The 23938-nt window shown below is 40.0% G+C and overlaps 1 protein-coding gene across 1 annotated transcript in view; it reads left to right on the top strand.

Annotated features, from left to right (window-relative positions):
* Window positions 1-21084, top strand: part of LOC128472410 (bromodomain and PHD finger-containing protein 3-like) — a 213449-nt gene extending 192365 nt beyond the window's left edge. The window contains exons 8-12 of the mRNA XM_053454244.1: window positions 2639-2708; window positions 2787-2860; window positions 2933-3027; window positions 3107-3264; window positions 20879-21084. Of these exons, the coding sequence (XP_053310219.1) occupies window positions 2639-2708; window positions 2787-2860; window positions 2933-3027; window positions 3107-3264; window positions 20879-21062 (581 nt within the window). The 3' untranslated portion in view covers window positions 21063-21084. The remainder of the gene's footprint in view (window positions 1-2638; window positions 2709-2786; window positions 2861-2932; window positions 3028-3106; window positions 3265-20878) is intronic.
* Window positions 21085-23938: the final 2854 nt, after the last annotated feature.

Here is a 23938-nt window from a genome sequence, read left to right as displayed (position 1 = left end):
TTTAACATTTTTTCCATTAATTTCCCCACTACAGATGTAAGATTAACTGGCCTGTAGTTGCCTGACTCCTCCCTACTTCCTTTTTTGTAAATGGGTACAACATTTGCTAATTTCAAATCCCCTGGAATGATTTGTTAAATAAATCCGTTAACGGTTTTGCTAGTACACCACCACCCATAACTTGGGGTGTATCCCATCAGGCCCCATCGACTTATTTGTCTTTACCTTAGACAACTGAAGACATTGCGGCGTAGCTGCAATGTCAGTCACTGATGGCGCTTGTGGTTGCTCTTCGGAGTAATCACAGGGCAATCTGGGGGGGTTGTGTTGCTGAATTCCTTGGTATCTAGACATTTCAGCAACACTGATAACATTTCGATCAATCTCTCTGTTGACAACAACAGAATACCCTTAACCCCTTCCATCCCCTATAGACGTACCAGGACGTCCAAAAAACGCCTATTAAGAAACCCCTATGGACGTCTCGGCACGTCCAGCCCTTCTTGCAGCGTCAGGGACACATCCCTGCCGCTGCACGGGAGATCAGGCTGTCTGCTTTATGAATGCCGAATGCCGGTAAACTGTTACAGTTGGAAATGCCCGATCGGCCTGGAAGACCTGGACGTTCACAGAAGGACAGGGTATCCCTGCAGGGTCTGTCTAGACCCTGCTGGGCTACCCTATCACCCCAATGAGGGAGCTGTAACAGTTACCGGCATGAATGCCGGTAAACTGTTACAGATCTATGCCCGATCGTGTGATCGAGCATTCGCTCTGGCCTGTCATTAGCCCTGGGGGACTGCCCCACACCCTGGGCAGTCCCCCAGTGCCACACATCCGGCAGTAACACATCCGGCAGTCGCTGCAATGACCAATGTGGGGTATTTCCGTAATCAGGAGAGGCGGCTGAACACTTTAGGCTGGATTTCTCTGCCGTAACACATACCCTGTGCCAAAAATCCTCAGCAACACGGAAATGGTTGCATGAAAATTGTCCAAATGCTCTTGATGAGATACTCTGGGTTGTCTGCTTTACAGAAATATATACTTTTATGGGGGTATTTATAATTAGGGAGGTGCTAAACAGGCCCAAATGAAACATAGGTCTACTCAGTCCTCTGTGCTGCCTTATCTTGGGAGACTGTATTACTGAACCTGAATGCATTGTAACTTTTATTGTTGATTGTCATTCTTAGAGGTATCTGCAGTACAATGTATGCGTATGCTTTCCACATGCGAACTTTCTCTTCTGTATACCTTGCCTGATGTATACTGTTTTGTTACATGGCCTGTTGTACCGGTCCTCATGATCTTTGCAGTATTTCTTTCAATAAAAGGAGATTTGAAAAAAAAAAGAAACATAGGTCTACTAAAGCAAAATGTGAAAATTTCATGTTTGGAATCTATAACGTGCATGGTCCCATTTGTGTCCTGTAAAGTCCAGAAAACCACAAAAAAAACGTGGGATAATTTCCGTAATCAGGAGAGGTGGCTGAACACTTTAGGCTGGGTTTTTCTGCTATAACACATACCCTGTGCCAAAAATCCTCAGCAACACAGAAGTGTTGGTGAAAAAAGTGCAGGAAATTAGAGCAACGGCTGACTTTGGCAGTGATTGGCAGCCAAATGGTTGCATGCAAATTGTCCAAATGCTCTTGATGAGATACTCTGGGTTGTCTGCTTTACAGAAATATATACTTTTATGGGGGTATTTATAATTAGGGTGGGTGCTAAACAGGCCCAAATGAAACATAGGTCTACTAAAGCAAAATGTGAAAATTTCACGTTTGGAATCCATAACGCGCATGGTCCCATTTGTTCCCTGTAATGTCCAGAAAACCACAAAAAACTAGGCATGTTGGGTATTTCCTTAATCAGGAGAGGCGGCTGAACAATTTAGGATAGATTTCTCTACCGTAACACATACCCTGTACAAAAAATCCTAAGAATACTACAACATTCTAAGACGCGTTGGTGAAAAAAGTGCAGGAACAAATTTCTGTGGCCAACTTTGACAGTGATTGGTGGCCAAATACCTGCATGTAGAGTGCCCATTTGGTATTTGGCCACCCCTGATAGGATAGCCTGGATTGTCTGCTTTACAGAAATATATACCTTTGTGGGTTTTATTTGTTTAAAATTAGAGTTGCAGTCGCATCATACCTAATGTAAACATTTAACGGCTTTGTATAAAGTAATGTCCACCTTATAGTATGTTGTCTATATGTGCTGGGAAAGTATGGAAAATCTATATAAATTAGATATTTCTGAAATCAGGATACTTGAATTGATAAATATGGATGGACTTTTCTGTCACTTTACCTAATTTTGTGAGGATTCAGAGGGAAAATGTAAAAAAACTTAGGTGTTTTTTTCTAATTTTTGCTAGTTTTTACTAAATTTCGAATTCTATATTTTCAGCTAATCATCCAACTATGGTATCAAAAGAAAGCTCTATCTCTCCTTAAAAAAACAATATATAGTTTACATGGGTACACTATTCACAGGAAAAGAGAATAATCGCTGAACCGACATAAAACCCCAAAACCCCTGGGATTGAAGGGGTTAAAGTAATTATATCTCTGTTTTTCCTTCATGCCATGTGCATTGACTAAGACCTTTTTTTTTCTCTGCTCAGGCATCACCAGTGGCATTATACCACATGCATATTCTGGACTGAGACATACATTTCCCTTAGATCTCTCTGGGTAAGTGACATTTTCCCCTTTTTAACTGCTAGCAACCCCTACATTTTCCCACAGCACCCACAATTTGTGCCCTTACAGGAGACAAGCTCCCTTGGGAAAGCCAAACCTAATTCCCAACCCTACAGCAGTAAACAAGGAATATACTTACCAAGGTAAGTATTTTATTTTATTCTTTATTGTTCCCTTTTTACTATTATAACCATGATATGTATCTATTGCTGTAGGAAATCTACTGATGTCATTTCAAGGATCTGTTGAACTTACACCACTTCAGCTAGTATGGGCTAAATGTCGTGGCTACCCATCATATCCAGCCTTGGTATGAGTAAAAATATCAATAGATGATTAGTAGCAACTTTCAGTTCAGTGTCTATAAATAACATGTGTTATTCCTTCAGATCATTGATCCCAAAATGCCTAGGGAAGGTTTACTGCACAATGGTGTCCCAATCCCTGTGCCACCCCTGGAAGTCCTAAAGTTACTGGAAATGAGACATATTGAACATGGGGGAAAGCCCATATTTCTAGTTCTTTTCTTTGACAATAAAAGAACCTGGTAAGTATTGTCTCTACATTTTGTATGCTTCCAGTTATGCCTATGTCATGGTGTTTTATGTGTGTATTTTCTTTTTACTCATGGATTCTCCATTCTTTGTAATCCTTTATTTTGTTTGTTCTTCACTTCATCTAAATCTGTTTGACCTATGTGTGAACAGGGCCGGCCCCACCATGAAGCAGAGTGGGGCAATTGCCCCAGGCGGGACTTTTGAAGAGGCGGCACTTTGCCGTCCCAAGCGTTTTTTTTTTTTTTTTTAGCCGAGGAGAGAGAGAGGGGCAGAGTGATCTTCGCTTATCAAGTTGTCAGTACCCGCTCGGCACCTTCTCTCCCCTCTGGGAGCCCTCTAGCTCGGTCTCGGTCCCGGCTTATAATGCTGAGTGCCGGAATATGACGTAATTTCCGTGGCAGAGCAGGGAGACTCGCCGCAGGACTGCTGAAAGGTAAGTGAAGTATAAAGGGGGGGGTAGTGTAGATAGATAATAGGGAGGGAGGGTAGATAATGAGAGTGTAGGGAGAGGAAGGGTAGATAATGACCCCTGGAGTCGGCGGGGGGGGCGTCATTTTAAACTTCGCCCCAGGCAGCATTATGTCTTGGGCCGGCCCTGTGTGTGTGTGAACCCTTCTGCTATAACCAGACAACCTATCTTCAGTATAGTTCTGTGAACACTCTTTATTCAAAAAAACATAGAAAGCTCATAAAAAGTATAGCACAATTTTTAGGATTAAAAGTCAAAAGTTTGCAATCAACACATAGGGCACATTTGCATTCATAATTTCTAAGTAGTATCTTAATTCCACTATTTTCTATGAAATGTATGCTTGTATGACATTTCTTCTGTGAAATAGGGGCAACAGCTGATCTGCTCATGTATGTAGTTGGGTGTTACAATTTAAGTTTGAAAAATATACTTTCGATTAATGGAATGATAAGGCAGTATAGCTTCATTTTTGGGCAGTGTAATGTACTCAATGGAGTGGTGTACCCAGATCAGAGGGGTAAGGGCATGTCCAGTTAGCTGATCCTGCTATTCTAATATAAGGCTTCTGAAAGCCACTGATTTGACCAAAATCAGAGATAAGATCTCTTTTATAATAGGTCAGTTGTGTTTGGGTTAATGACATACAATAAGATACCATTAGCAAATAGTGATACAGACGCAGAAGTGGTCTAGGGCCAAATTAAGTAGTAAAGGCGTTGTCCCTGTCTGGTACCTCTGTGTATAGGAACAGGGGGGCAGAGATGGTGGAGTTGGTGATAATTCAGGTTGAAGATTGAAAATAAAGCCCCAAAATACTTGAATTTGAGGATACAGGTGATATGTGGCCATAAAATGCTACATGCTTTGTGGGCGTTGAGATGATTGATAAAGGTGTTGAGATGGTGGTGTGTGGAATGTGCTTTATAAATATCTGTTGTAATAGCTTTGCAGATGCCCACCACCAAAGATCTGGTTCTAGTTAAACATAGTTGACTGTCAGGATGGACACGAGAATACAGGGAAGTCGTTCACAAAGAGTTTAGAGAGAATATTATTGTCTGTGTCTATCAGCATGATTTACCTGTAGGATTCTTGCTATTGTTCCTCTGTTTCAGGATTAAAATTGTTTTGGCTGTGGTAAGGGACTGAACTGGTTCATTATTATTATTATTATTCTTTTATTTATATAGCGCCAACAGTTTATGTAGCGCTTAATACAATACATAAATTCAAGGGGTATGACAAGACAAGAATTGACAGACTAAGACAAATTGATACTTTAGGTGGAGAGAGCCCTGCTCGTAAGCTTACAATCTTGAGGGAATGGGGTGACAAACATAAGGCACAGAGAAAGGTGAGAGGTAGTGCGGTGGTTGTATCAATGAAAAGGAAGTTCTAGCAGCTAAGAGGATGTCAGGGACAGGAGTTTGGAGCTAGCAGAATAGTTAGATATATCTAAAGGAATGTTAAAGTCACCCAGGATAAGACAGGAGATATTAGGAGAGAGAAAGAAAGGCAGCCAGGCAGAAAGGTGGTCAAAGAACTGTGAGGTAGGGCCTGGAGGGCGATATATGACAGCAATTTGAAGAGAGAGTACAGAAAAAAGACAGATTGTGTGAACTTCAAAGGAACAGAATGAGAGGGAGGGAGGGAGGACTTGGTATATGCTGGAAGGTGCAGTGAGTGAGAGAAGCATGCCTACACCACCACCCTTTCTGCCATCAGGCAGGAGTGTGGCTGAAGTGTAGTCCTCCGAAGGAGCGTGCAACAGAAGCGCTAGTGTTATGTGAGGGGGATCCAGGTTTCAGTAAGAGCTAGGAGGTTAAAAGCATGGGAGAGAAAAGGTCATGTATACAAGCCAGTTTGTTGCATACCGAGTGGGCATTCCATAGGGCACAGTTAAAGACGGAGGGAGTTTATGGTTGGAGATGATAGGAATAAGATTGGTTAGGTTGCACATGTTGGTTGAGTTTGGTGGGTGAGGGTGATAGAAATAGAGAAGAATATGTGGGGGACAGAAGTAGCAGAGCAAAAACAGGTTTCACATATAAAGGTTTAGTGTAGCTGTACTGGGATAGCTGTGATGTCAGAGAGATGGAGAGGGATGGGATTTGGAATGGGGAGTAGTGGGTAACAAAGGGATCCGCAGTTTGGCCCCCTCTACTGGCATGTTTAAATGGATCTGGTAATTAACTGTCTATATATTAGGACAACACTGGGGTGGGAGGGCGTTCAAAAAATCAAGTTGATTGTGGGGAATATGAAGGTGGGTATCAGTGAAAAAATGCTGCAACTCTCGGTATGGGCATTCCTAAGCACAGATAGACAGAAAAGGGTAATAGGCAATTCTGGCACAGAATCAGGGAAATAACAACAATACAGAAAACAATAACAGACAATTATGGAGATCTCTTGCTCCAGTCGGTATACCTTTTAGCAAAGTATGCAGGTTTGCTTGGGCTTCAGTTGATTGTAGGGAATATGAAGGTGGGTATTGCAGGCTTTGATGGCTTTTAGCAAAGTATGCAGCTGGGTTCATTATTTAAACATTATTGTTGAATAGTGTGGTAAAGGTGGGGAGTATTTCTATAGTTTTAACAGTTAAAAATATTCAGTGGAGCTCATCAAGTTCGCTGTGGCTTAAAAATAAATGCCAAGCCAAGGTTTTGCCAAACTTCCAGATAAGGTAGTTTTAAAACAGTCCATATGGCATGTAAGAGTGGGCTGGAGTCAGGGCCGGCCCGACAATGGAGCCAAGTGGGGCAATCGCTCCAGACGGCACTTTTGAAGGGGTGGCAAGTGGTTTTATCTTACCAAGTTGTCAGTACCCGCTCGGCGCCCCTCTCTCCTCTGCAAGCCCTCTAGCTCGGTCTCAGTGCCGGCTTGTAATGCAATTACAAGTCGGCACCGAGACCGAGCAGGGAGACTCACCGCAGGACTACTGAAAGGTAAGTACGGGGGGGGGTAGATAATGGGGGGGCGGCAGGGAGAGGAAGGGTAGATAAGGGGGCAGCAAACTTCCCCCAGGCGGCATTTTGTCTTTGGCCAGCCCTGGCTGGAGTAGCGTCTGCTATGGGGGCGTGTTGGTGAGATGAACCTGGAGTGATCTCTCCCATTTGGTGGCTTGACTATTCCAATAGCCTTCCTATGTGGAAACATCCGGGAGGTGGTGTATCCCAGGCCTGTGCTAGCGCGTTACGTGAGAAGAAACCGGACAGGCGCCAGCCAATGGATCAAGGATGGAGGAGAATCCGTGTTGTGTGTGTATGTGTGTGTGTGTGGTCTGTTCTGTGTCCAGATGGCATTATCATGGGTTTTCCCAATATGTGTAAGCCACAGCGCTGTAGTGGTCATGCAGATTCCAAGCAGGAAATGTGAGTGTCATTGCCCAAAAATGTGTATCTTTGTATACGATAACTATTGGAGATTCTGTCACATCTTATGGCCATAGTATGCTTAGCCCCCCACTACGCCAAAGTACTCCAATGACGATAGGTCCTAACGCTAAAGCCTGCTTACAGAGGTACGAAGCAATCCAAACACATATCAGAGAGACATACCTCTACACTGCAGACTGAGACAAACATAATGGGTGGGGCACACCTATGAAGGAAACAGAGCTGGAGCAAAGGACAGAACTAGAAGCAAGGAATGGGAGATCAGAACAGAGCATAAGGAAATCCAGGAATGGTTTGAAGCAACACAGAGAAACTGAAGCAAGATTGAGATATGCAGCTCCACAGCCTGGGTAGAACGTGACAATCTTTATACTCTGTCCTACTTAACTGAATAAGCTGCAAAGGCCTCTTCTGTATGTAACTGGCACTTTTTATTAACTGACACAATCCTACAGCAGATAACTCTCAATGGACTGTTATTCAATAGACACCCCAGGGTATTTTAAATGCTGGTATTTTAACTCTTTGCTTGCACACATTTTACCACCAGCATTTTTTCAAAGTTTGCAGTAGTAATTTTTGTGTGTATTTTTCCCTACACACCTACTTATGTATGAATTTACAGCTCCTGGTATATGCCGCTGTCACACGACACCACAATATGTGTTCAGCAACATCCCCTGAGTACAGTAATATCCCACATGCATTTTGTTTGTCATTTCTTTGGAGAACTAAAAGGCCACATTTGGGATGTGTGCATTTTTCTAATTGGAAATTAGATGTGTGGCCATCCCCGTGTTAATTGGGACATTGTTGAACCTGGCCAATTCAATTTACCCCATCAAATCATACATTTTTAAAAAGTAGACACCCCATGGGCATTTAATATGCCAGTATTTTAACTCTGTCCATGCGAGAATTGTTTTAAGCTAATGTGCTAATTTTAGGACTTGCTCACAAATATATATATATATATATATATATATATATTTGCCTTTTTTTATTTTCTTTTTACATTTTTTGGAACTTGAAAGCTCCCCTGATAGTGACATCAGTGGGAAATAATTTTTACATTTTACTGTTTTTTTAACTATTTTTTTCTAATTATTATTATTTTTATTTTATTTTTTAATTTATTTTTACTAATCACACTGTGATTAGAAAGCTGGGCTACATTGACTTGCATGGTTGAATGCAGTATCTGTATTCAACCTGCAAGTGGAGTCAGAGTTCTCTAGAAGGTCTGGAGACCATCTAGCAAACTTTTTCATCTTTATTTTTTTTTTTACAGGGCGGCCGCCATCTTGCGGATGGCGAAGATCACACACGCAGTGGCGGTTGTGACTGCTCTCCGGAGCGGTCGCAGCCCGTCCTGGGGTAAGTGTTTGTTGTTGCTGAATGCCCCCTGATCGAGGCATTCCAGCGACACCATTGACGTTTAGGAGGTGATGGTTGATCACCTCCTAAACTCTTTTAAAACCGGCATCCGCCCCGGGGAGGGGCCAGATATGGCCGCTAGTGCCGATCGCGGTGTTGCTGAATGCCTCGAGGTCGAGGCATTACAGCAATACCGTTTGGGTGCAGAAAGCGAATGTAGATTTCTGTACGTTTAAAGTCATGACGGTCCTGGCACGTCAATTGTCACTAACCGGATGTTAGTACATGACGTGCCAGAACCGGCAATTGTCATTAAGGGGTTAAACCACTATTAGAACAGTCACTCAGAGCATTATCTCTATGGTTTAGAACTCACACTCCTCTTCTCTTTGGGGTATGGAGAGAAGGTAGGAGTCCCACGCAGATCGCGACTCCAGATCAGTCCTTTAGCTGCATTTCCCTTCAGGGCACTCCACTTTCTGTGGCACTCGTATCAGTATAACTACCGCTGCATTAGTTTGCCCGTGAAACTCCGGACGCTCCACCCACCTAGCGTCTCACATCATCACGCACTACCCCACGTAACTGGCACTTTTTATTAACTGACACAATCCTACAGCAGATCCTTTCAATGTACCTGCAAGCTCCACCTAGTTGATGACATCATGCCTGCATGGAAGCCAAGTGCCATTTAACCAAACATGAAGAAAAAACAACACTACAGACTCCCTTGTGGGTTTGGGGAATCTGCTGCACTATAAATTGTGTTGGTGGGATCTCCGAGAATGTATAAATGCCAGTGCCGGAAATTTCCCGGTGGGCCGGGCGGCCAGCAAACTAACATTGGAAGCGAGAGCGGGATTGGAAGCCTCCTCCAGCAGGGGGACAATTGCCCACCAGGCCACCCCGAAATCTAAGGGGCCGATGCGTGCTGATGCGGCCGGCCGGCGCTACTTTAATTCTTTTTTTTTTAGCATTAAAATAGTGACTTGGGTATGTATAAGGGGTGCGTGTGGGTATAAGAGCTCGACCGCGAGATAAACTATATGGTCTCCAAATGTTTCCAAGGCTGCTTTTCAGTCCCATTCTGGCCCTGATAAATGCACATTGTAGTTGTGGAACGGCAGTCAAATTTGCTTGTGGCCATCTTGTTTGGCAGCTCTTCCTGAACATCCACTTTTTAATTTTTATTACAGTGTTACTCTTTTCATGTTTTTTTGAAACAATGTAGTTTTCAGAGGTACTGCAGATGTGGTTGTAAAAAAATATTTAACCATTTCACTATTGGATTACTTATAAAATACTGTCCTGAACAACCTAGAGAGGCGTGATGACGTAAGACGCCAGAGGGGCGGCGTCCCGAGTTCGCGGGCAAACTAAGGTCTGCATACTCTCTCCAGCCGATGCCTGACTGACGCCTGAGGAAAGACTGAGCTATACCGGACAGATTCAGTTCCGTGGTCACCCTCTCTCGCTACCTCTTTTCATTTACTTCTTGAAGATTCTCTCTCCCTTGGATATTTTGTATATACGAGGACAACTATACCATCGATAACCAACACTTACAACGCAATGAAAAGGAAAGACAGCGGAAAGACAGCGGGAATCATGATATAAAGTACTGAACTCGACGCAAAGGTGATTCAGAAGGCTATAATTTATCCCTCCAGAGCTACGTGCAGAATCTCAAGCACACGTGCTGGGACACCCTGCGGAGTGGAGCAAAAAATATACTTTTTCGTTACATCAGACACGGTTTAAAACGCTGCTATATATTTTCATTTACAATCTTGTTTAAAAAATATAAGAAAAGAGCAGAGAGAAGGCATAGAGGAAGCGAGAGAGAGGAACTGTAAAATAAAAGTTAAATAATTAAGGCTAATTACAGTTCCGGGGAAATAGAAACTCTATCTATAGACGGTCAGACTCAAAAGGAAAAGTTATAAAATTATACGCAGACACAACATTTAAAACCAAAAATACACTAAGGAGAGAATTAAAGAGGCAATAAAGAAGACAGGAAGAAGAGAGGGAAGAGAAGAGGAAAGGAAAAGGGAGAAGAGGAAAAGATAAGGAAAAGGGGAAAAAAAGATAAAGAAAAAGAAAAGAAAAAGTATAAAAAAACACAAAAAAAAAAAAATTATGTCACAAAAAAGAAATGCTGAGGAAAAGAGGAAGGAAAGAAATACTGACTCTAAAAAAGAAAGAAAAACAGCGTCAATATTTTCTCCAAATATCACAAAAAAACAACACACAAATCCTGATGACTCAATTTCCACTACAATATCGTCCATATTAGAAGACTCTGAGGTGTACTCAGATCCAACAGCACAGGAAAAAGCCACAAAATCTTTAAAAATACAAGATGATTCATTCTCACAAGCCAAAATGCAACAATGCATTCAGCTATGCGCAGAACATCAATTAACTCAGATAAAAATAGAACTACAAAATCATCATGAAGAAATGTCTAAAAAGATTACTTCGATTGGCGAACATATAGCTTTGATAGAGAATAAAATGGATAAATTAGAAATTGATTTAAAGGATACATCAGATAAGCTAAAAATTTCAGAAGACAAAATATTAAAATTGGAAATGCAAATTACTGCTATGGAAGATATCAGTCGTCGTAAAAATATCCGCATAAGAGGATTACCAGAACAATCCAACGCGTCAGACCTCCTCCCTCAACTTATGAAACTTTTTCAGGAAATGAGCATTGAGAAAACCCAAGAAATGCCCTTAATTAAACGAGCATATAGAGTTTCAAAACCTCAGCAAATCCCTGCAGATATCCCTAGAGATGTAATAATCCGATTCTCTTCGATTCAAGCCCGACAGAAAGTTTATCAAGCCTCAAGAACATATTCTGCAGTAGATCCTACTTTTAAAAATATAATATTTTTACAAGACCTGTCCAGAAAAACAAGACAACTTCGTATCCAGTATAAAGATTTAACTGGAACCCTACGAGAGAAACAAATTAGATACAAGTGGGACTCAGCTTCTAATCTTTTGATATATTATGGAAATAGAACTCTAACTTTTAATTCAATTATAACAGCTCAAAGCTGGTGGGACACTAATAACATCAATAGATAAAAATTTGCTGAACTAATGTTTATAATTAATGAAAATTGATATATTAATGAATTTCTAATATATGCACTTTAAAAATTTCTATTAGAGCACTTTAAAAGCTTCAAAGATAGATAAAATAATCATAATTTCAAAATAATAGCTTAATTAATTTATATTGTTATTTTAGCACTTTATTGAAGAAAATGATGTGAGATATAAATAACGCACTTTTCATTATAGCACTTTATCACTTTACTTATTAAATAGGATTCCTTTTTTTTTTTTTTTTTTCTTATACACACATATACTCTAAATAATGATAATATAACACTTTATTATTTTACTAAAGAAAATGACGTATGATGGAGGATAATGCACTTTAATATTATTAAGAAAAAGGATAATCGGATGAATTTATGATTATAATGAAAATTTATTATTTAATGAAATGATATGATAGAAGTACTCTATATATTGTTATTTAAGCACTTTATTGAAGGTAATGTGGCAGGATATAGATAATGCACTTTGAAGTTATTATTATTAATATTATTATTATATATTATTTTTTTTTATTTTATTTTTTTTTTTATGATCATTAAACGATAAGAAATTATTTAATGAAATTTTAATATATCTATCATAAATTTTCAATACAACGGTTTTAGGTGTTTAAGACAGGACAAAAATTTATCTTATAATATTTTATAAGTTTTGAAGTCAGATACTATATTCATTTATGTATATATTTATTCATCTATTTATTTATTTTATTTTTTATTTTTTTTCTCACACTCTAAACGATGATAACGTAATATTTTATTAATAGAAATGATGCACGAGGGAGGATATTGCACTTTAATACTATTAAGAGAAGAATATTTTGATGAACTTATTATTATAATGAAATGAAAATGTATTATTTAATGAAATGGTAACACGTACTTTATTTAGTGAATGTTATGACACATGCACTTTATATACTGTTATTTATGCACTTTATTGAAGGAAATGTGGTAGGATATAGATATTGCACTTTGTCGTCATCAATAGAAAAAATTATTAGTTAAATGAATTAGTTAATGAAATTGTACTATATGCACTTTATTCATTAGGTATATTTTTTTTATTTTTTTTTTTGTTTTTGTTTTTTTGGAGCGAATATAATCCCACTTTGTGATTGATTTGCATATATATCTTGAGTAGGAACTGATATATAAACGTTCTCTCCCATGGTAGCAATTTTGTTTTGTTTTTTTTTGGATCAAATGGCAATAAATAAGTCCCGAACTCTAACAAAGGGACCACGCAAAGTGAAAGCTTCATAAAGTGAATATTCACAGGATGAGGCACAGGAATTTCGGTTCAGGTAGAGGGGATGAACCGCTTAAGACCTTCGTAACCTTAAATTACGTAGGTCTGGGATATAGGAGATACTTTTCCTTTCTCCCTTTTAAATGTTTTTTTCTGTCTAAGTCTTTATATTCTTTTTACTATTTTTCTCTTTCTTAATCTCCTGAGCCGGGGGTATAAGTGGTCAATACGAAAAAGATGGTACGTTTCCTTTCATTAAATACTCAGGGATTAAACAGCCCTCATAAAAGATCTTCATTAATGAAATTATTGAAGAAAGAAAAAATTGACATATGCTTTTTACAAGAAACCCACTGGCTCAATTCTCTTGAAATCCCTATTAAGGGTAAACAAATTTCTAGTGTTATTGCTTCTTCTTTGCAACTTAAAAAAAAGAAAGGTGTAGCTATAATAATCTCTACTGGTGTTAAATTTGAAATCTTATATAAAGATATTGATACAGAGGCTAGATATATTATTAAGGTCTGTAAGATAGAGGACCAATTACATACCCTAATTAATTTATACGCCCCAAATAAGGGCTCTACTAAATTTATAGAAGACCTATATGAAAAAGCAGAGAAATACATTAGGGGAGTTTTAGTTATGGCAGGAGACTTCAATTCTCTCCCAGACAGTAGTATGGATAAAAAAGAGGTGAGACTATTGATCAAAGAATAGTAAGAACGTCTAAACGATTAAATCAGTTTATTAAAAAAAATAATTTATATGATAATTGGAGAGTTTTTAATCCTACAATAAGGGAATATACACATTTTTCTGCACCTCATGCCTCGTATGCGCGCATAGATCTGATGGTTGGAAATTACTCTTTAATCAACAATACTAAAAAATTTTTTATTAAAGACATTTTATGGTCAGATCATAATGCTATTGTGTGTGAGACTTTTTCTAATTATCCGAAAAAAATCCCTAGAGATTGGAGGCTAAATCATTCTATCTTGAACAAACAACATCATATTCAATCGTTACAAAGATTAATAGACCTATATTTTCAAGAAAATGACGATAAATTAATTTCTCGCTCCACTCTTTGGTGTGCCTTTAAAAGTGTTGTTCGGGGCTATCTTATTAAAATCAGTAAAATAGAAAATAGCAAAAGAGGCCCAGATCTATCTACCCTATATATTAATCTTTACGATCTTACCAAATTGAATAAATTATCTCCTACTAAATTTAGATCAAATAAGATTCAATACCTCAAGGGGAGAATAAGAGATTTAGAATTTGATAAAATTAGTAGAAACCTTGAAAAATTAAAACAACGATGGTATTTTAAAAATAACAGAGTGGATAAAGCTCTAACTAATAGGCTCAAGAAAAAAGAAGCTAATAAGCATATTTACAGAATTGTCGAAAATAATAGGAGCTATACCTCTCCTGAATCTATAGGGCAGGCCTTCAATAGATACTATACTACTTTATATAATTTGAATAATAATAGTAAATTAGAAGAAATTCAAGAGTACCTGAAAACAATACCTATCTCTAAATTAAATAAAGATCAAATAAACCAATTAAATAAACCGATAGAAGAGTCAGAAGTTATTAAGATAATAAATAAGAGTAAGAACAATAAAAGCCCAGGCCCAGATGGGTTCAGTGGTCTCTTTTATAAAACATTCAAACGGGAAATCGTGACATATTTAACAGCTTTATTTAACGAATTAATGAATACAGGGCATGCCCCGGAAGAGCTATTAAGAGCTAATATTATGCCTATACTTAAACCAAATAAAAATGCCGAAGTCATTACCAATTATAGGCCAATTTCACTTATCAATGAAGATATGAAGTTATTTGCAGGCATATTAGCAGAAAGATTGAAACAAGTTGTCAGGAACCACTTTTTCGCGGCCTGAACCATGGCTTTTTCATACCTGTGCAGTTTACATCTGCTACCACTAGTGGCCACCATCCGCCCTCTGGAGCACTCAGAACTCAGGTGTGCCTTGTTACCTGGGTTGAGCTCTAGTGAATACATCCAGCTGGGCCTTGTTACCTGGATTGCCCTGCCTTTATGAACCTGCCCTGCCCTTCAGTCAGGGCCTTTGTATTGAAGTCTATGGACCTTCCTGCTGTGGCTCTGCACCTGTACTGTTCCTGGTTCCCTGCTTTTGTGTCCTTCCAAGTGGACTCCCTGCTTTTGTGTCCTTCCAAGTGGACTCCCTGCTTTTGTGTCCTTCCAAGTGGACTCCCTGCTATTGTGTCCTTCCAAGTGGACTCCCTGCTTTTGTGTCCTTCCAAGTGGACTCCCTGCTATTGTGTCCTTCCAAGTGGACTCCCTGCTTTTGTGTCCTTCCAAGTGGACTCCCTGCTTTTGTGTCCTTCCAAGTGGACTCCTTGCTATTGTGTCCTTCCAAGTGGACTCCCTGCTATTGTGTCCTTCCAAGTGGACTCCCTGCTATTGTGTCCTTCCAAGTGGACTCCCTGCTATTGTGTCCTTCCAAGTGGACTCCCTGCTATTGTGTCCTTCCAAGTGGACTCCCTGCTATTGTGTCCTTCCAAGTGGACTCCCTGCTATTGTGTCCTTCCAAGTGGACTCCCTGCTATTGTGTCCTTCCAAGTGGACTCCCTGCTATTGTGTCCTTCCAAGTGGACTCCCTGCTATTGTGTCCTTCCAAGCGGGCTGTGTGCCTTTCGTGCCCTTCCAAGTGGGCTCCCTGCCAAAAGACTTATTACCGGTATTTATTTTGCCATACGTCCGGTTTCTTGCTTTGACTGTATTACCATTATTTTCTGGTCCTGTTATATACATAAAACACACTGCATTACCTGGATTTCTGCTTGTGGTGTCTTTGTTTGCATAATCATGCACCGTGGGTTACATACTGAACCCCAAGTATCCCCTGCGCATGGGCTCCTACCCGACCTGATCACCCGAGTCCTGACAGAATACAAAGGCCATTACAAGGAGTCAGCGGGGTTACTTTCAGTCATCAAAGTGATAGGAGAATGCTTGCTTGAACTGTGCAAATCATTAATGCAAATCTGGGACTCCAACTCCAATCACTCTCATGAAGACCATTCACCTACACCTGCTACATCACCTGAGAAACCCAACAAGCCTGTTCCAAGTATTAAAAAGGAATCTCCTAGGAAATCTAGGAAACGTGAACCCCTTACTGCAACCGAATTGCAACAAAGGCGTGATGAGGAATCTTGCTTTTACTGTGGCAAAAAGGGACACTGGATCACCCAATGTCCTCTGAAACCAGCTAAACCCTCTGCAACCCACACCAACAAACCCCAGGCCCAGGAACCTGCATGTGACAACAGCAATGCATCAAAGCTGGAGCACACCCTATCTCTTCCCCAACCTGGTGATACTGGGGTTACCCAATCCACAGTGCCTGGCACTTCTGCACCATCTGTAGCCATGTCTGATGACCTCCAGACCATCTCTGATGAAACCGACTGGTCTGATATGGACAGTGTGTCTTCAGATGCTTCTGTTGCTGATACAACGGATACACCCGCAATTGATAACCCCACGGCTGTTTGTGCAGTTGGGACCATCACTCCCAGGAATAAGAATCGTAGACCCCAAACAGCAAAACACTCCTTAGGGGCTCCTGGTTACATCCTAGCATCTGACGGGACAATTGTGCATCGTAAAGAACTTAACAGTTACGAGCAACAGCTGCGTGAACAGAAGTCTGTTAAGCCTGCCACTCCAGCCTTGAACCAGTGCAGTTCGGTTACTACCCCCCGGCCCCCAGAGGTGCCTTGGGTACAGGGCAGCTTCGTGACCCCTGGTGCATGGACAGCCAAGAAAGAGGGAGTACGGAACAGTGCCATCATGTCTATGTATCCAGCATCCAATACCACTATGTCTTACAACTGCACTGCAGATGACCTTTCCTCAGACTGTGTCATTGCCTCTAACGGAACTGTAGTAAGAAAGGAGGACCTGCACGTATTTGAAAAAGCTCTACGTGCTAGGACTAAATGTTCTTACCACAGGTTTTGATACTGCCTCTCTACAGTCCCAGGAGCACCCGGAGGCCGCTCCTTGGGGAGGGGGTACTGTCAGGAACCACTTTTTCGCGGCCTGAACCATGGCTTTTTCATACCTGTGCAGTTTACATCTGCTACCACTAGTGGCCACCATCCGCCCTCTGGAGCACTCAGAACTCAGGTGTGCCTTGTTACCTGGGTTGAGCTCTAGTGAATACATCCAGCTGGGCCTTGTTACCTGGATTGCCCTGCCTTTATGAACCTGCCCTGCCCTTCAGTCAGGGCCTTTGTATTGAAGTCTATGGACCTTCCTGCTGTGGCTCTGCACCTGTACTGTTCCTGGTTCCCTGCTTTTGTGTCCTTCCAAGTGGACTCCCTGCTTTTGTGTCCTTCCAAGTGGACTCCCTGCTTTTGTGTCCTTCCAAGTGGACTCCCTGCTATTGTGTCCTTCCAAGTGGACTCCCTGCTTTTGTGTCCTTCCAAGTGGACTCCCTGCTATTGTGTCCTTCCAAGTGGACTCCCTGCTTTTGTGTCCTTCCAAGTGGACTCCCTGCTTTTGTGTCCTTCCAAGTGGACTCCTTGCTATTGTGTCCTTCCAAGTGGACTCCCTGCTATTGTGTCCTTCCAAGTGGACTCCCTGCTATTGTGTCCTTCCAAGTGGACTCCCTGCTATTGTGTCCTTCCAAGTGGACTCCCTGCTATTGTGTCCTTCCAAGTGGACTCCCTGCTATTGTGTCCTTCCAAGTGGACTCCCTGCTATTGTGTCCTTCCAAGTGGACTCCCTGCTATTGTGTCCTTCCAAGTGGACTCCCTGCTATTGTGTCCTTCCAAGTGGACTCCCTGCTATTGTGTCCTTCCAAGCGGGCTGTGTGCCTTTCGTGCCCTTCCAAGTGGGCTCCCTGCCAAAAGACTTATTACCGGTATTTATTTTGCCATACGTCCGGTTTCTTGCTTTGACTGTATTACCATTATTTTCTGGTCCTGTTATATACATAAAACACACTGCATTACCTGGATTTCTGCTTGTGGTGTCTTTGTTTGCATAATCATGCACCGTGGGTTACATACTGAACCCCAAGTATCCCCTGCGCATGGGCTCCTACCCGACCTGATCACCCGAGTCCTGACACAAGTAATCACTATATTAATACATCCGGATCAAATAGGCTTTGTGCCTAATAGATATACGTACAACAACGTAAGACGTATTATTGATATTATAGACCTTGCTAATGTGGAGAGTAGACAGACTTGTCTATTGGCATTAGACGCTGAGAAAGCGTTTGATCGCATTAACTGGAACTTCATGTTCCAAACTTTCAGTTCATATGGACTGGAAGGGAATTTTCTCTCGGCAATAAAAGCTTTATATTCGAATCCTACTGGTAGAATAGTGGGACAAGATATTAAATCAAAATGGTTCTATATTAATAATGGCACACGACAGGGATGCCCACTGTCACCAACGTTATACATATTAACCATTGAGATTTTAGCAACTATAATAAGGATTAATGAAAAGATAAAAGGTACGTCCTATAAACAACAAGAACTAAAAATTTGTTTATATGCGGATGATATACTACTGACAGTAGAAGATCCTGTACGGTCTATTAAAGAACTACTAGAATCTATAAATAAATACGCAGAGATGTCTAATTACAAATTAAATATAGACAAATCAGAAATTCTATATTTAAATATATCAGGACAAACTAAGCATATAATACAAGGAGATTATAAATTTAAAGAAGTCTCACAAGAGCTAAATTATTTAGGCCTTAAATTAACATCAAAAGTACATAATTTGATGGAGAGAAACTTTCTCTCCTGTATTAAAGAAACTAACTACCTACTAAATAATTGGAAAAACACCTTGAATTCATGGGTCGGTAGAATAAATATAGTAAATTCATATATCCTCCCTAAATGGACGTATCTTTTTAGACATCTTCCTTTAAAAATGCCAATCTCATGGCTGAATATGATACAAACGGCCTTTAATAAATTCATTAATAGAGGTAAAAAAACTAGATTGGGAATTAAACTCCTTTCACAAAAAATGAATAAAGGAGGTCTGAACTATCCGAGAATAGAACGCGCATATGAGGCATGTATGATACTACATATTTACAATACACAATTAGAAACAAGTATTATGCAGCCATGGTATAAATTAGAACAATACCTTTCAGGTATTAAAAATTTGTCCATAGGAGTATGGGAATTCCAATCTAAATTAAAAACTAAGATTCTTAGAGGAAATAATACTATTATTAAAGACATTATACAGGAATGGTTCAAAATTAAAAAAAAGCTTGGACTTAAAGACAAAATACTACATACAGCCCGACTGGATATTATAGAACTTAATCTTCCAGACATATCATTGGCGAAATGGAAAAGTCTAGGCATTATAAATCTTAAAGATATTTTGTCAGAAAATACTATTAAACCATTTATACAATTAGCTCAGCAATTTAGCTTACCATCCACAGAAATATTCCCTTATCTGAGATTAAAAATTTTTCTGAAATATGCCCTTTTTAAAGTTGACTCGGATAATCAATTAAAAATGGACCATATATTGAATGGAACAGAAATTAAAAAAATACTGACAAGAATATACGAAATGCTGAAAAAAATAGACGAAATAGATCATATTAATACTATTTCAAGATGGTCTAAAGTAATCCAGACACCGATCACAAAAAAAAGCTGGCAAAGTGCAATATCAATAACTTATTGTATAATACATTCAATTTCACTAAGAGAGAATTATTTTAAAGTTTTAAATCTTTGGTATTTAACTCCGTCAAGGCTAAGTTCTATGTTTCCGGGGACATCTGATATCTGCTGGAGATGCAATAGAGAAAAAGGCAACTTTATACACATCTGGTGGTCATGCAGTATAGTTAGCCAAATGTGGGAAAAGGTTTTTGATTGTTTTATAAAAATCTTTAAATGTAAAATAAACAAATCTCCTGAGATTGCCTTACTACATTTGCTTCCATCTAATCTCTCTAAAGATAAGAAGATTTTATTAATCCATTCTTTAGCAGCTGTAAAAATTTTGATCGCTAGGAATTGGAAAGAAAACTATATTTTCTCCTGGATACAATTTAAAAACCAATTGTTATATCAACTACAAATGGAAAAAGGCTTAGGCTGGATTAATCAGACTTACCATAAAAGAATTCAAATTTATGAGGACTGGATCCTAAAACTAAATAACATTTAGTACAGATTTTAAATAATAAGCATACCCTCGGCTCTCTTTTTCTCTTTCTCTCTTTCTCTTTTTCTTTTCCCTCTGACTTCTTTTTCTTAGTCTTTTTTTTTTTCTCTTATTATTAATAAAGATATAAACACTCAAATGAAGTGAATGTGTATATATATACATACTGAAATATATAAAGCTTATATATGAAACTTATGATGAGTAAACTTTTTCTTTTTTTTTTTTTTTTATTTTATTCCTTCCCCTCTCTTTTTGTTACGTAATATTTAATAATATATAAATGGTATATATATTATAAACATAATAATATTTATGTAACAATTTTTTTTTCTTCTTTTTGTCGATTGTTTTTATCCTATTTATATGTATAAAATCAAATAAATAAAATTCGAATTAAAAATAAATAAATAATAAAATACTGTCCTTAGGCAAAGAGACGCTTTGGGTTAGATCAGTCAACAAAAGTGTTTCCATTTCATGTAATTTACATATTTTTCTTTTTACTTTTAAGTTCAAAATTTACACAACACTTGTATTATTTTTTAGCGTAACAGTGGGACAAATTATACACAGGTTATTTTGCAGCATTTGGCAATGCTAACTGTGTTTTGGTTTAGTCACATTATCTTAATATAGCATCCAAACCTGTTTTTTTTAAATATCAATTTTCACCCTTTAACAATTGTTTTCTTTTGTAGGCAGTGGCTTCCCAGTGAAAAACTTCTACCACTAGGTGTTGACAATACAGTGGATAAACTGAAAATGCTGGAAGGTCGGAAGACAAGCATCCGCAAATCAGTGCAATCGGCATATGATCGTGCCATGTCCCACCTAAGCAATGTCAGAAGTTCTCACCCTTTTATCACCCCAAATTACTTGTAGAGATATTAATTCACATCCTTTAATGTATTCCCTACCTGCTTGTGTCACAAGACAAAATATACTGAAAATATACAGTTACACAAATATAGAAATATAGAATTTGATGGCAGATAGGAACCATTTGGCCCATCTAGTCTGCCCATTCTTCCTGATATAAGGGGTTTAAACTAGACTTGTGCATTCATCTTCGGGCGAACATGAAAACGAACACGGGGGTATTAACCCCTTAACTTAAAAAATGAAGAAAAACCGAACACGAAGAATGCCCACGAATATTTGTCCGAAGAGAAGATAGGAACAGGCGAATATTTGCGGAATACGAAGATTTTTTTCCCCCCGAAGACGAGCACGAAGAGCCCCCTGGTGCCCAAGTCTAGTTTAAACCCCTATCAATATTTTGTCGGTTACTATAATGAGGAAATATTTATGTCTATCCCATGACTGTTTAAATTCCCTCACTCATAGGCCTCCACCACTGCTGCTGGGAGACTGTTTCATTTAGAACTTCATTGTATTACATCTAAGCCACTGACTCTCTAGTTGTATACCATGACCTCTTGTGCCTCCTTTCAAATAAGCTTGCCTCCTGTACTTTGTTAAATCCATTTAAGTATTTAAATGTTTCTATTGCATCCACCTCTCTATTCATTCAGCCAACTATACATATTATAATTAAAGATCATTAAATCCTGATAATTTCTGTCCTGCAAACCATTTACCATATTTGTAGCTCTCCTCTGAACTCTCTCCAATGTGTCATTATGCTTCTGGAGAAGGGTTCTACAGAACTGTACACAATACTCTATGTGAGACCTGACCAGAGATCTGTAAAGTGACATAATCACCACCCTCTTCCTGCTACCAATGCTACCGTTGTCACTGACAGAGCACTTCCCCCAATGCTGTATTCTGCCTTGGGATTTTTACGCCCCAAGTTCATTATTTTACATTTATCAATATTAATTTAATTTAATTTTAATCAGGCCATACTTTCTATCAGTGGCGTCGCTACAGGGGGGCAAGGGGGGGCAATTGCCCCCCCTAGGTTAATCCTTGCCCCCCCTGTTTCCCCCCTGCCGAATTTGGAATAAAGTCGCAATGCGACTTTAAATCCCGTCTTTTTTTTTAATGCGGAGGAGAGAGAGGGTGCGGCCCGCGTAGGATCGGCAGCCAGGGCAACTGATTTTACGCAGGCCGCACCTCGAGCCAGGCTACTTACCTGTGGGAGGGTCTTCTGTTACTGCATAGAGGAAGCGGAACCTAGCAGAGTTCACATGACATCACATGACTCTGCTCCAGTCCTGCTTCCTCTGTGCAGTACCAGAGAACGCAGAGGGATGCCGCACCCTCTGCTGAAGTCTGTGAGCGGCATCGAGGAGCTGCAGTGCAGGTAAGGGAGGGTGTTTGAATGAGTATGCGTGATTGAGGGAATTAATCTGTGAATGAATGGGTATATAAATGAATGAGTGTGTGTGTGTGTGATAGCATGGGTGTGTAAATGCTGGAACCTAGGCATGATGGGACTGTGATTGCTGTGTATTGATGCTGCCAGCAGTATGGGGTCTGCACATCACTTACAGCCACCCTGTACCAGCATGTACTGGCTGACTTGGCATGATAGGAGTGTGATTGCTAACAGCAATCACAGTCCCATCATGCCTAGGTTCCAGCATTTACTGGTTGGATGTGTAAGCGCTGGAACCTAGGCATGATGGCACTGTGATTGCTGTTAGCAATCACACTCCTATCATGCCAAGTCAGCCAGTACATGCTGAAACCTAGCTAGCTGCCCCCTTGTGTATTGATGCTGCCAGCAGTATGGGGTCTACACATCACGTACAGCCACCCTGTACCAGCATGTACTGGCTGACTTGGCATGATAGGAGTGTGATTGCTAACAGCAATCACAGCAAGCACAGTCCCATCATGCCTAGGTACCAGCATTTAATGTTGCCTGGGTATGATAGGAGTGTGATTGCTGTGAGGGCAGTGTGGACGCCAGGGCTGGCTTTGGGGTGTACAACCTGTGATCTATGCCTGTAATTTAGGGGGTTTTAAATATACCTTTTAATGACGTGTTTTTATGTGAATTCCAATTGATCTATACCCGCAAAGCTAGTTTTCCATACATTATTTATGTATACCTGCAAATACAGTGTTTGTATGTCTTATTCAGTTGATTAATACCTGCAATGCTGTTTCCATGTATTTATTTGATCTATACCTGCAATGCTTCTTTTCATATACTATTGTATACCTGCAAATACAGGATTTGTATGTCTGATTCTGTTTATTTGATATATACCTTCAGTGCTGAGATCACAAGTGAATTTCAGTTGATCTAAACATGCAAAGCTTGGTTTGTGTGTTAATGTGTTGATCTATACCTGCTATCGGCAACTGGGGCTAAAATATGGGCAGCAGGGGCATCAATACACAAGGGGCAAAAACACTAAGGGGGGTATAAACGACAATGCCGTGTGAAAAATCCATCCTGATGTAGACGTCTGTGACATAGATTGTGTCCTGCTGTTTGTGTATTTTTGCTTATCAGTGTAGCAGAGCCTGTCCCCGGGTGTGTGTGTATAGGTGTTGGTGTGGCACAGCCTGTCCTGGTGTGTGTTTGGGTGTTGGTGTGGCAGAGCCTGTCCTGGTGTGTGTTCGGTTGTCAGTGTGGCAGAGCCTGTCCTGGTGTGTGTGTGTCAGAGCCTGTCCTGGTGTGTGTGTGTGTTTGGATGTGGGTGTGGCAGAGCCTGTCCTGATGTGTGTGGGTGTCTGTGTGGCAGAGCTTGTCCTGGTGTGTGTGTGTTTGGTTGTCAGTGTGACAGAGCCTGTGTTGGTGTGTGTGTGTTTGGTCATCTGTTTCCTGGCACTTA

This window comes from Spea bombifrons, chromosome 2, assembly GCF_027358695.1.
Source record: "Spea bombifrons isolate aSpeBom1 chromosome 2, aSpeBom1.2.pri, whole genome shotgun sequence".
NCBI lineage: Eukaryota > Metazoa > Chordata > Amphibia > Anura > Pelobatidae > Spea > Spea bombifrons.
This window is presented reverse-complemented; position numbering and strand designations above follow the sequence as displayed.